Genomic DNA, 11,902 nt, shown 5'->3' with positions numbered 1-11,902 from the left:
ACGTCGGCAGAAACAGGAAACAACCTTTTGCATTTTATTCCTCTCTCTTTAAAAAAATAATCATTTTTGTCTAAAGGACGCTTTTAAAATATATAATACTTCATTATATTTTTCGATTTTGATCAAATTGAAACTATATAATTTTGACCAGTTTAGTGCTCCGTATATAATAATTTTAACTAAATTAAAATAATTTTATTTTATATTAAAAAAATATTAATAGGAAACACCATTTGATTTTTTGTTTCCCTTCAATAATATATCTAAAACAATAAATAATTATATTTCTTTCCTTTTTTTCTTAAATAACTATCCATTTTGCACTATATCATTTGGAAACTTATTTAATATAATTGATCATTTTAAAATTTTATTTAATAATTTTAACAAACAACCTTTTTATCATCACACAGTACCAGTGGAAGACACACAAATGTGTGTTTGCTTTTTTAGATGAAAGACGAAACAAATGTGTTTGAAGTATTGAATGGTGGTAGAAATGACTACTAAGTGATGCTCCTTTACAAGGTAGGTATTAGGTCAAGTTATTAGCAAGTATTATGAACCTTTCTTAGTTGAACTTGTTGAAATAGAAGCAACCAATATCTCTACATTGCATCTTAAAGATAGAAAGTAGAAGCTCTTGATCTTCAATATAACACTTTTAACACTTTCTGAAAAGTTTTGAAAATTCCATAGTTGAAGGTCGATTAACGTGCTAAAATCTCTTGAAAACAGGTACTGAAATAAGAATGCACCACGCATCAACGTTTTCCTCCACCACCACCAAGCTTAGGACCTTTCGGTGCTGCACCCTTCGGCGCGCTTCTTGTCTGAGTTTTTTGCGTCTTCGCTGCCAATTCAACCTTCTTAGCCTTCTTCTCTTCTTTTGTTTTCTTGATTCTCTCCTTGATTTCACTGCCAAATTAAAGAAACAAAAAAAGTAATTAATTGACAGGACTGATCAATAGCTATGTATTTATTCCACTAAGTAAAGTGATCCTTTTAAACTACATCTCCTACTTGAATCCTTATCCATATTTAAATAACTTTTATCTTATCTTATGGCTGTTACCTAACTCTTCTTTAGTCCCCTTCCCCGTTGAAAACAATAATAAATAATAAAATATGCTGAATGCCATAGTTCATAACAACATGATATAAGAGTCTAAGGACGGATACTAGTAGAAGAAGAAAAAACTTGCATAAGCTTCACCTCTCAATCTTTTGTAAAATACCAAACTAGATCTAGCTACTTGTTCTGCTAAATACGGATTCATGCAGCTGGTATTCAGCTGAATCAGAGCTGACTCAAAAAAAAAATTACTATTTTTAAGCAACACACAAGAGGAGCTTACTGCAATATTTTATCTTAAATACAAACTTCTGTAATGATAAATATCGGTTTAGTTGTTAAAATTCTCTTAATTAATAGCTACTTCATTTGCCACCATGATTGTGGAAATGATGCCCATTTTCCAATTTTAATTGGGTCAATTCCCTTTGTTTTCCGTGTCATGAATGATAACATCTATTTCAACAAGATCCACCATTCTAGTGATCAGATCAATTCCTGGGAGCAAAATGTTTGCCAGGTTCTGCCCTCCCCATGCAATGACCACTGTTTAAAGGCAAAATCACCCGTGATTTACCTCTCTACAAATGATGGTAGGACCGGTCATGTAGAATGCCCGGGGTGAGCCTATGACCTTATGCCACCAAGACAGATAACATAACATATTGACACCAGCACTGGACCAGACTCAGGAAAACAATCTGTTGTGAATCAGGATTTGATTGAACATAGATGAAATAAAGAGATGAATTTGGATGTTTTGACAGAGACAGACATGCTAGAAATTGAGAGTGGTGAGTTCAACGTACCGAAGAGCAGCTTCCCTAGCAGCATTTCGGACTTCAGGCTTCTCAGTTCTCTTCTTCTGAATCACCTCTAAAGTAGCACCAACTATTGACCTAGAATACGGCTTTTTGGTAGCCCGACGCTTTTTCTTCACAGCTTCAGCATGAATATCCTAAAATATGGAAAACAAAAGCAAATAACGAAACAACCATGGGTAATAGCATGTACATTTATGCAAAAACAAAGATCAGCAGACTCACCTTCTTATGCTGCTTCCGGTACATTGCTGTCCAGGTGAGTTTTGCAGGCTTAAGTCGGTTGTGAAAATACCTCTTGCATTTTGAATTTGAAAAAAGAAAAACCTGCAATGATAAGTGCATATCTTGAGGAAGGTTCAATGTCATCCCTGAGAGCACTAAGCACAAATTCTTTGATACAGAAACGAACAAGCAAGGTACTTAAAACCACACTACAAGGAAGTTTATAATCAAGGAGAATTTATCCACTTAAAATATTGAACACGTGAATTAAAGATTCATATGGAGAATCATAGTTGTCAAAACCTGCCAACAGTGATATAGAAAATCGACTTTGATTATTTTTCAAAATTAGTCATCCAATGAAATTAAGAAGTTTAGAAAATTAATGAAACAATTGTAGTTTGATTGAATTGAGTCAAAAATCAACAATAACAGGTTAGAATTTGGTCAAATCAAAATGACTGATAAAATTTGACTCATAGAGCCATCATGTTGATCCCAGTTTGATTTATAGCAAACTCGCACGGGGACTGTCAGTCTTCGGCACAGCGGGTGCAATTTCCTCACTGGTCCTCACAACCAGAGACTAGTTGCTTTATAGTTTAATTAATTAAACCCACTTCTGTTTATTAATCGTGCCTAATAATCAATTTGTATTTCAAGATTAAATTCATTCTGACTAAAAATAATTTAGTATTAATAAACTCAAATTTCTTGATGTTCATTTCCTCATTCAAATGATAAAATTATATATCTACATCTCTCTCTCTCTCTCTCTCTCTATATATATATATATATATATATTAAAATTTTCTTATGATCAAGAGAAAAGGATCAAAGATACTCTTATTTATTAACCTAAACAATAAAATCTTTATAGCATCAACATAATCATATCAATATAGACATTAGTCAATCTCTCTCCATGAAAGCAATCTCATCTTCTTATCCAATTCCCTTTTTCCAGGGAACTCACACCCTCTAAGTTCTTTGTCATTCCCTTTAATCTACTTGATTTTCCTTTTCTTTAGCAATCTAGTGTTATATAGTAATCTACACAAAAATGTGATTTTATTTCTCTGTTATTAGTATAATAATATGATATGTAACAATACTTCATAGCCATTTTCTTAAGCTTCTAGAATTTCTTTGGTAATCTTATATACAAAATTTATGATATTTTCTATCTTTTTAGAAAGAAAAAAATACCTAGAAATTCCATTTCACCGATCCTACCAATCTAAGACAATAATATTTTTTATTCTCTAACCATCTGATCTCCAGGTGCTGAGTGTGACAACCATGCAAAGAATAATGAACGCATTATCCAACAGCTGAGCTACATCACTGAAATTTCATTACCTGAGAATCCGAACGCACAAATCGAATTCCCTTTCCAGGATATATCTTGGCACCACTGAAGCGGCAGAGTTCAGTTCTATGGATAAAACAGACAGAAGCAGCCATGAGCATACTATTAAAATTAACACAATAGGCATGCCGCATCACAAAACAAGAAGCAAACAAATAAGCACCAAAGAAAAGAAACATAATTTTTTATCACTGGAAAATAACAGGAACATATACAACATGAAGTCAATTGGTCAAAAATAAATGATAAGACTATATTTGTTGTCACTCGTGAAAATGCTAGAATTTGTCATATTCCAATTCCGTTCTCTATGATGATATTTGTCACTCTAAGTGCCCTTCCTAAAAATGCAAGCCTCCACAATCGGTACATTTGAATATATATATATATATATATATATATATATATATATATATATATATATATATATTTGGGTGCAGAGTTGTGATTAAATAAGCCCAATCAAAATCTAGAGAAAGCAAATTACAACATGATCAATTAAGAAATCAGTCACAGGAGGAAGTTTAATCTTTTACAAGTTCTCTGTCAGCGAAACAATTCATTTTGTTCAAACATAATTATTTTTTACAGAACAACTTGAATTTTGGGAATAAACGGGAGGCCCAAGAACAAACATATCAAAATGGCCTCCGAATTTTCAATTAAAATTTGATTTACGACATAAAACATCACAAGCGAAGTAGTAATCAGAGTAATCTAGTACTAATTCTTCTTACCTTGATCATATCAACTGCCAAAAACAAAAATGGTAAGATAAAAACGGCGGCTATCTAGATCCAACAAAAACCCTATGAAGCAACAACGAAAAAAAAGGCCTTTTCGATAAACCAGCCTGCCATAGATCGGAATGAAGAGAATAAATCTACTGGGGAAAAAAGGGAGACCAAAAAAATCGTACTTGAGAACCATGGCTGCAGCTGCTGCTCCCTCGCTCGCAAAACGGAAACCCTATTGACGCGTATGTGTACCATTGATAAGGAAAGTCAAGTGGCCTTTTATGCCTCATGTTAATTTGAGCCCTGAGATAGTTGGACGATTGGCCCAAATGTGGCCCAATAATGAAAATTACAAAAAATTGTTGATTATAATTAATGTTTTAAAAAACAAATGAAAAATAGGAAACTCCACGTGGCTCATATTGGCGTCCTTCCATCTTTGCTTAATTTAAAATGCAATTTATGCTTCAGAAGTCCACGTGTGAAATATTAGTCCACCTTATTGCTCCTTTCAGTCATTCTTATTGATTCCGTGTTACCACTGGCTTGCCACGAGATTTGTCCTTGAATAAATATTATATTGGGCAAAAGTAAACAACAAAATTTATCAAAGGAAAATTTATATACAGTCTCCATGGATAAACATAATTTTATATACATTTTTTATTGAAAAAAATTTTCCTTTTCACTCTTTAGTTTAATATACTTATCTAATTATCCCTGATATTTTAAGTATAAAAAATCTAAAAATAAGTATAAATCATCTCAAATTCAGTACATTAAACTAGAATTTAGTATATTTTCTATCAAATTAAGTATGATTCTTTTTCCACCTCAATTAGATGGAAAATATACTAGATTTTTTTTAAATGGTACTTAATTAGATGTAAAATACACTAGATTTTCTTTAAATGGTACTCAATTAGATGTAAAATATACTAGATTTTCTTTAAATAATACTTAATTGGATTTTTTTTTTCAAATGGTACTGAATTTAGGATGAATTATATTAAATAGAAAAAAAAAACATACTCAATTTAATTGAAAATATAATCGATTCTAATTTAAAATGCTGAATTTAATAGGAATTATACTCATTTTAAGATTATTTATACCTAAAACAGGACATCTAAATTTTTAAATTTATTAAAAACATATATTACTTTAATATTGATGAAAGAACATATCTTTTTAAATATGATTTTTATTTTATTCTCTTGATAATCTAAAATTTTTTATATTTTTTCTATTTTTTCTAGACATGCATAAATATATGAATAACATTATATAAAATTTAGTTAATTTTTAATATATTTGAAAAAAATCAAAATAAACAATGGATCACATATTTGAACTCCTTGTAATCCCCAAAAATCTATTGGAATTGAAATGAGTGTAATCGGGACTCTTTAGGTCCATTAGTGGGTTTCGATCAAAATCCACTGATGGACCTAAAGAGCTCCGATTGCACCCATTTTAGTTCCTATAGATTTCTGAGATTGCAAGGAGTTCAAATATGATATCCATTATTTATTTCGATTTTTCAGAATTGTTAACATGTAACAAGTTTAAAAAGCAAGAATCACATCAGCAAAAGTAATAACTAAAAAAATTCTTTCTCCAAAGCAATATATAGGAGTTTATCTTATGTAATTACAGTTTAGAGTCATGTGAGCCTGATATAATTTAATATCAGGTCAATGTGGGATTGATATGAATTAATTTATATTTTAACTAGTTTTTTTATAATATTTCAACATTTGCAGGCGCCGAAATATGTAATAGACAGTACCGTTGGACTTCATGCAACCTCATAAATTCATAGGAACTTAAATTAGTGTAATCGGAGCTCCGATTGGGCTTGATATGATTTCATATCAAGGCCATGTTGGGCCTGATATGATTTCATATCAGGTCTAACGTGAGTTTTTTTGACGATTCTTTCTTGTTACATGTTAACAACTTTAAAAAGCTGAAATAACTAATGAATATCATATTTGTACTCCTTGTAATATCAGAAATTCATAGAAATTGAAATAAGTGTAATCGGAGCTCTTTATGTCCATAAGTGAGTTTTGATCGAAACTCACTGATGGACCTAGAGAGCTACGATTACACTCATTTCAGTTCCAATGGATTTCTAATATTACAAGGAGTTTAAATATGCTATCAATTATTTATTTTGACTTATTCAAATGTATTAAAATGTTATTAAAAAATTAATTAAATCTTATGTAATGTTATTTATGCATGGTTGTAAAAAAACTAAGAATAAAGAGAAAAGAGAAAAAAAATGATAGAGAAAAGGAAAATGATAGAAAAATCAAATTGTCAGCAGCAGGGTATAACATGAATTGCACTTGAAAAAATACACCCTTAGATAAATATTAAAGTAGTATACGTCTTTTAATAAATTTAAAATTTTAAATGCACTGTTTGGTAAATTGTCTAAAAATTAAAAGAAACGCTTCTTTTAATCCATGCGATCATATCTACGTTTTGCACTTTGAGAGTTGCTTTATTTTCCCGTCCCACCTTGTTATTTACTTTATGTCCTCTTTCTTTATTTCCACATCCAAGTTTTGTTTTTTTTTAGTTTTATTTCTTTTTATTTGATTTGTTTTTTATTCTTAACGAGTTTTTTTTATCAATTTTATTTTTTTTATCAGTTTTATTTTTTAATAAATTTTTAATTATATGTTTCTAATCTTTGTTTATTTTTTAATTGTAAATTTTAGAAATTATTTGTAAAAAAATAAAAAAGTATATATATATATATATATATATATATATATGAAACTAATAAAAATATTAATAATTAATAGTAAATACATTTATAACTTATAAATAATTTTTTTTTTTAAAAAAAAATGAAGAGTACAGTTAATAATTTAAAAACATATATGAATATATATAAAAATAAAAATTTTAATCAATATTGACTCTAAATTATACTTTGACATGTTTGATGATGTACCTACTACTCTGTACCATAAATAAAATTATGATATATCGGAAGATGTCAAGGGTTTGAGGAGAGGTACTTTAAAAGGAATGAGAGGTTTTAATATTTGTCAAAAATTAAATAAAACAATAAAAAAAATTAATAGAAAAAAAACATATAAACCTTATTTAAAAAGTAAATTTAATAAAAAACAAAACTAAATAAAAATTTTAATTTTTTTTAAATATATATATATATATATGAGAAAATATATAAAAAAAGTGAAGTGTCAATTAGAAGATAATTTAAAGAAAGAGAAAGATTCTGACTTATGTAAAATTATATAAAACTAAAATATAAAAAATTTTGATGAAACAATAATAAACAAAATTGGTTAAAAAAATAAAACTAAATAAAATTTAAATAAAATTAGTAAAAAAGATATAAGTAAAGGAGTTTAAATAAGAAAGGGTACGAAGGTCATTTAAAAAAGAATATAGGAGGTGTATTGTCGGGGGTGAGAGAAGCAATTTGCTATTAGGATGAATGAATAAATCACTCTCTATCCCACCATAAAATTTAATTGTATTATATTGATGCCCTTTTATGTTTATACTTTCATTTTTTTTAATTGATTTTGTTTTTTTTTTAACAATTAAAAAAACAAATATTTTTTTTCACACCCGAAATACATATTTTTTAATATATTTTTTGGCACATTTTTTTGACCGGCCTCGACTTTGTTTAAAAATAAAAAAATCAAACAAAATTAAAAATAAAGTGAAATGTAAAGAGTATAAGTGTAATTTTTGGGTGGGGCCGGGAAGGGAGTGACAAGGGAGGTGGGAAAAGTAACTCTTATACTAATATATTCATCAATCCATCCTAAAGTAAATTATAAATGATTATTAATTATTAGGATATATTTGATTGGGGATTATCCTTGATAATCTTAGTTATTCATCTAAGTTTATCAACGAAAATCCTGTTTAATTTAGGTAATCCTGTTTGATAATCTTGATTCTCGAGTAAGGATTCATGTTCGATATATCAGCAAAAGGGGTATACAATCCGAAATAAAAAATCTCAGAAAAGTAAGATTTTTCTTGATTCTAGGGTTAAAAAAAAAATATATCAAAAATACCCCTAAAATATTTTATAACGAAAAATTTATTTTAAAGTAAAAAAATGTAAAACTTAAAATAATAATAATAACAATAACTTAAACTAAAAAAAACGTAAAAAAATAATAATAAAACGTAAACTAAAAATAAAAAAATAAAGAAAAACGTAAGCTAAAAAAAAATAAAAAACGTAAACGAAAAGTGTATATTTCAAAATAATAGTAATAATAATAATAAAAAAAAAAGTTTAAAAAGGAAGAAAAATAATTTGTATGGTTGATTTTGTAATATTGAGTAATATAGTAAAATATTAAACCAGTGTATATATTAAAATTTTCAAATAAATAAGTTTTTGTTACATTGCTTATGTTGAACTAAATAATATTAGGTAATGTTTTATTCCACATAATTTTGGTTATATGATTACTTGATAATCATGTAACTAAGGTTATACATGATAACTTGAACCAAACACACCCTTAGTGTAGGTGCTTAAGGCATAGAGGAAGACATACTTAGACACGCCGAGTTTCGACCCTAAAATCTCATGTGACAACACCCTATATCTCAACTACCGCACTACTCTGGGTCCATGAGAGAACGAAAGTGCTTTAACTTTGCATCATAGCATGGAGGACAACACTCCTTTTTTTGAATCATCACATGAGCCTATAAGGGTTTATTTGGATGGGTGAGGAGAGAAAGGAATGAGAGTTGCAGAGTAGAAGATGTTAAGATGGATATCTTGACATATGAGAATGGATAGAATAAAAATATGAGAAATACGTTATAATATGAGTATTATAGAGAAAGTCGGAATTGTATCAATTAAGGGAAAACTCTGAGAAATACGTTGATGGTACGAGTGTATAATTAGACGATCAATAAATGCTCCAATTAAGTTATATGAAACTTAAATGAGGAAGAGGGAGATAAAAAAAAGACTTGGTTAATAATAATAAAATAAGATAAAATTTATTTAAGTATAAATAAAGATATAGTAAGAGATAGAGCTCAATGACCTAAAAGAATTTATATAGTTGACACACCTAGTGGAGTAAGCTTTGGTTGTTATTTTGATTATTGTTTGGAAGGGAGAGAAGTTTCATTGATGTAATATGTATTATACTATTTAAGAGTAAAAAGAAAAAAATAAAATTTAAATATAGAAAATTATAAAAATACTCTCACTTTTTAAATTAGGCATTAGACAAGATTTGATTTGTTTGGAACCTTTCTTTACATTCCAAATACAAAATCATGATATAAGAAATTTTTTCTTTTCATAGTAAGAAAGATTAAAGTTTATCAATTACTATCTTTCCTTTCCTTTTCTTTAGCTCACTCCTTAATTAGGTTAGAAGTATCTCTTTCTCTTGTTTACCTTTCACTCACCTCCTCCCAAATAAAGTATAAAATCACATAGTTATCTCTAACTAGATTATTTAACATTATTATGTCTTGATATACACATTAAATTATGAATCGATCGATTAGTTATATAATATGATAAGTTTATATTATAATAATTATAATTTCATAACTACTATAACTATTATAACGAAATAAGTTTGTGTTATCACAATTATAAAACTGTATTGTAGTAGCTATAATTTAATAGATACTATAACGTGGACTTATCTTATTCAATAATATTTATGTTATGATAACTATAAATTATAGCTACTACAATTTATAAGGTAGAGTGTATATTAGGAAATAATAATGTTGAACATTATATTGAAGAGCAATAGGTAGAGTGTATATTAGGAAATAATAATGTTGAACATTATATTGAAGAGCAATGGTATGATTTTAGATGAGGTTGAATAAGTGTTTTTTTGTTTTTATAGGAAATGAAAGACGAACGAGCTTGATAATTAAGAAAAAAAAGAAAAATCTTTTGATTTTTACCTTATTATATTTCATGGACTCGTTTTTTTTATTTGGGATGGAATAAGAGTGAGAATATTAAACTTCTCTTTATATTGTTATATATAGATTCATTTTGAGAGGGTAATAGTTCTATTATAATAAGGTAAGAGATCAATTTTTGACATACTCATACTTTAAATAAAATCTCTTCCATCCTTCTGGCCATCATTATAAATTGACCATATAATTTATCTTCTTTTATATAATCATAATTTAGGTATAAATTGTGAAAGAAACATTAAAAAAAAAACATAATCATAGTTTTACTATAATGTATATATAAGTCCATTCGCTTGACCTTTGAATCTAGCTCACTTATTTCTATATCAAACGCTCAAATACCACATGATACAGAGTGGATGACTGAAAAATTTGCAATAATAATCCAAATGTTTGGTAGAAAACAAAAACAAAAAAAAAAGTTTTGGAATGACTATATATAAAACAATTTGCAACTTGTCTTCACTCAGATTCGCTTTCAATCTATCTTCGTTCCTCCTCATTACAGTCCAATTCCGTCCTCGTTCAACCATTTATGACAGATTCAATTTAATCTGATATGACCAATAGACATTCTCTATATCGTCGTCAAACAAACTCCAAAGAAGACAAAATGTAGAACGATCCAAGTTAATGGTCAAATTGAAAAATTATAAAATAAGACGGACCGATCTGAACATATAATTAATTCCCCAAAATTTCCACCTAAAAGGCAAAAACTTTTCAAAGTCACTCCTAATCACGCAATAATTACAGTTAACTACACGCCTCTCAACTATACTTAACTAATTAATTGTTATGGCAGATAGCAAGAAGAATCATTACGTGCAAGAAAAGGTCTAATCAAAAGGCACAGTTCAGGGGAAAGAGGTTCCGTGATTAACTACTCTTTATTATTATTATTTTATTATTAACTTTTGTTCTTGATTAAATGAAATCTCCAAATTAACTTAGATTTTCTAAAATAAATTTATACATATTTAAATATGAATATAATAAACTAAATTATGGGGAGTGATCCAATGAGAATTATAAAGGCTTGAGGTACAAATTACAGACAACTATTATTTTTTGAAATAGTGATTAGTACATAAAGAAGATATTTATCTCAGCTTTACCGAGATTCGAATCCTAAACCTCATGGTGACAACATCTCATGTGCTAGTCACTAGACCATCTCGAAGGGACTAGTTTATCTTGTTTATATAAAAGGTTGTGTTAGAGACTTAGAGTAAATGTCTAATTTATCTATTTCTAAAGTGTGTAAGGTCATCTTGAAGGAATTAGTGAAGTATCAACTTCGCCTTATACTTCAATTTATAATAAATAATTATCTTTGATAAGAATATCTATTAACAAAAAGATCACATGAACATCTTGTGGCTACTATGAATTTTATAAGATGAGTCTAATGTTATGTTTACTGTGAGGTATAGATTGAAGAAGAAAGAAATCCCAAAAAACAAAGAGGAACAAATAGAGAGCAAATACAAGGAAAGGATAAAGAAAAAGAGGTCCAACAATGATTATAGTGAAAGTTTGTTTGGCTCAATTTCAGACAGATAAAAATCATTTTGTTTACAATTAGTAAATAGAGAAAATATCTCAATTTTATATAATCTATCCCTTTTTAAAATAAACAGCACATAAACATATCGTTAATCTCCAT

At 28.2% G+C, this 11,902-nt stretch overlaps 1 protein-coding gene across 1 annotated transcript; it reads right to left on the bottom strand.

The window, feature by feature from the left end:
- Positions 1-556: 556 nt before the first annotated feature.
- On the bottom strand, positions 557-4,527 carry LOC121986387 (60S ribosomal protein L24-like). Its single transcript, XM_042540302.1, has 5 exons — positions 4,413-4,527; positions 3,484-3,559; positions 2,122-2,223; positions 1,885-2,033; positions 557-918 (listed from the first exon to the last, which is right to left on the bottom strand). The coding sequence occupies exons 1-5, from the start codon at positions 4,421-4,423 to the stop codon at positions 765-767; spliced, it is 492 nt and encodes a 163-aa protein (XP_042396236.1). The 5' UTR covers positions 4,424-4,527; the 3' UTR covers positions 557-764.
- Between the last annotated feature and the right edge of the window lie 7,375 nt (positions 4,528-11,902).

The sequence above is a fragment of the Zingiber officinale genome, chromosome 5B (genome assembly GCF_018446385.1).
Source record: "Zingiber officinale cultivar Zhangliang chromosome 5B, Zo_v1.1, whole genome shotgun sequence".
Classification (NCBI taxonomy): domain Eukaryota; kingdom Viridiplantae; phylum Streptophyta; class Magnoliopsida; order Zingiberales; family Zingiberaceae; genus Zingiber; species Zingiber officinale.
The sequence above is the reverse complement of the archived record's forward strand: the minus strand, read 5'-3'. Positions and strand labels throughout refer to the sequence as shown.

Bases quoted from the DNA above. Each gene is read 5' to 3' on its own strand.
- LOC121986387 (XM_042540302.1), bottom strand. The intron at 2,224-3,483 runs GTAATGAAATTT...TTATCATTGCAG, and splicing joins TTGTGCGTTCGGATTCTCAG to GTTTTTCTTTTTTCAAATTC. The intron at 2,034-2,121 runs GTGAGTCTGCTG...TCCATATTTTAG, and splicing joins ACCGGAAGCAGCATAAGAAG to GATATTCATGCTGAAGCTGT.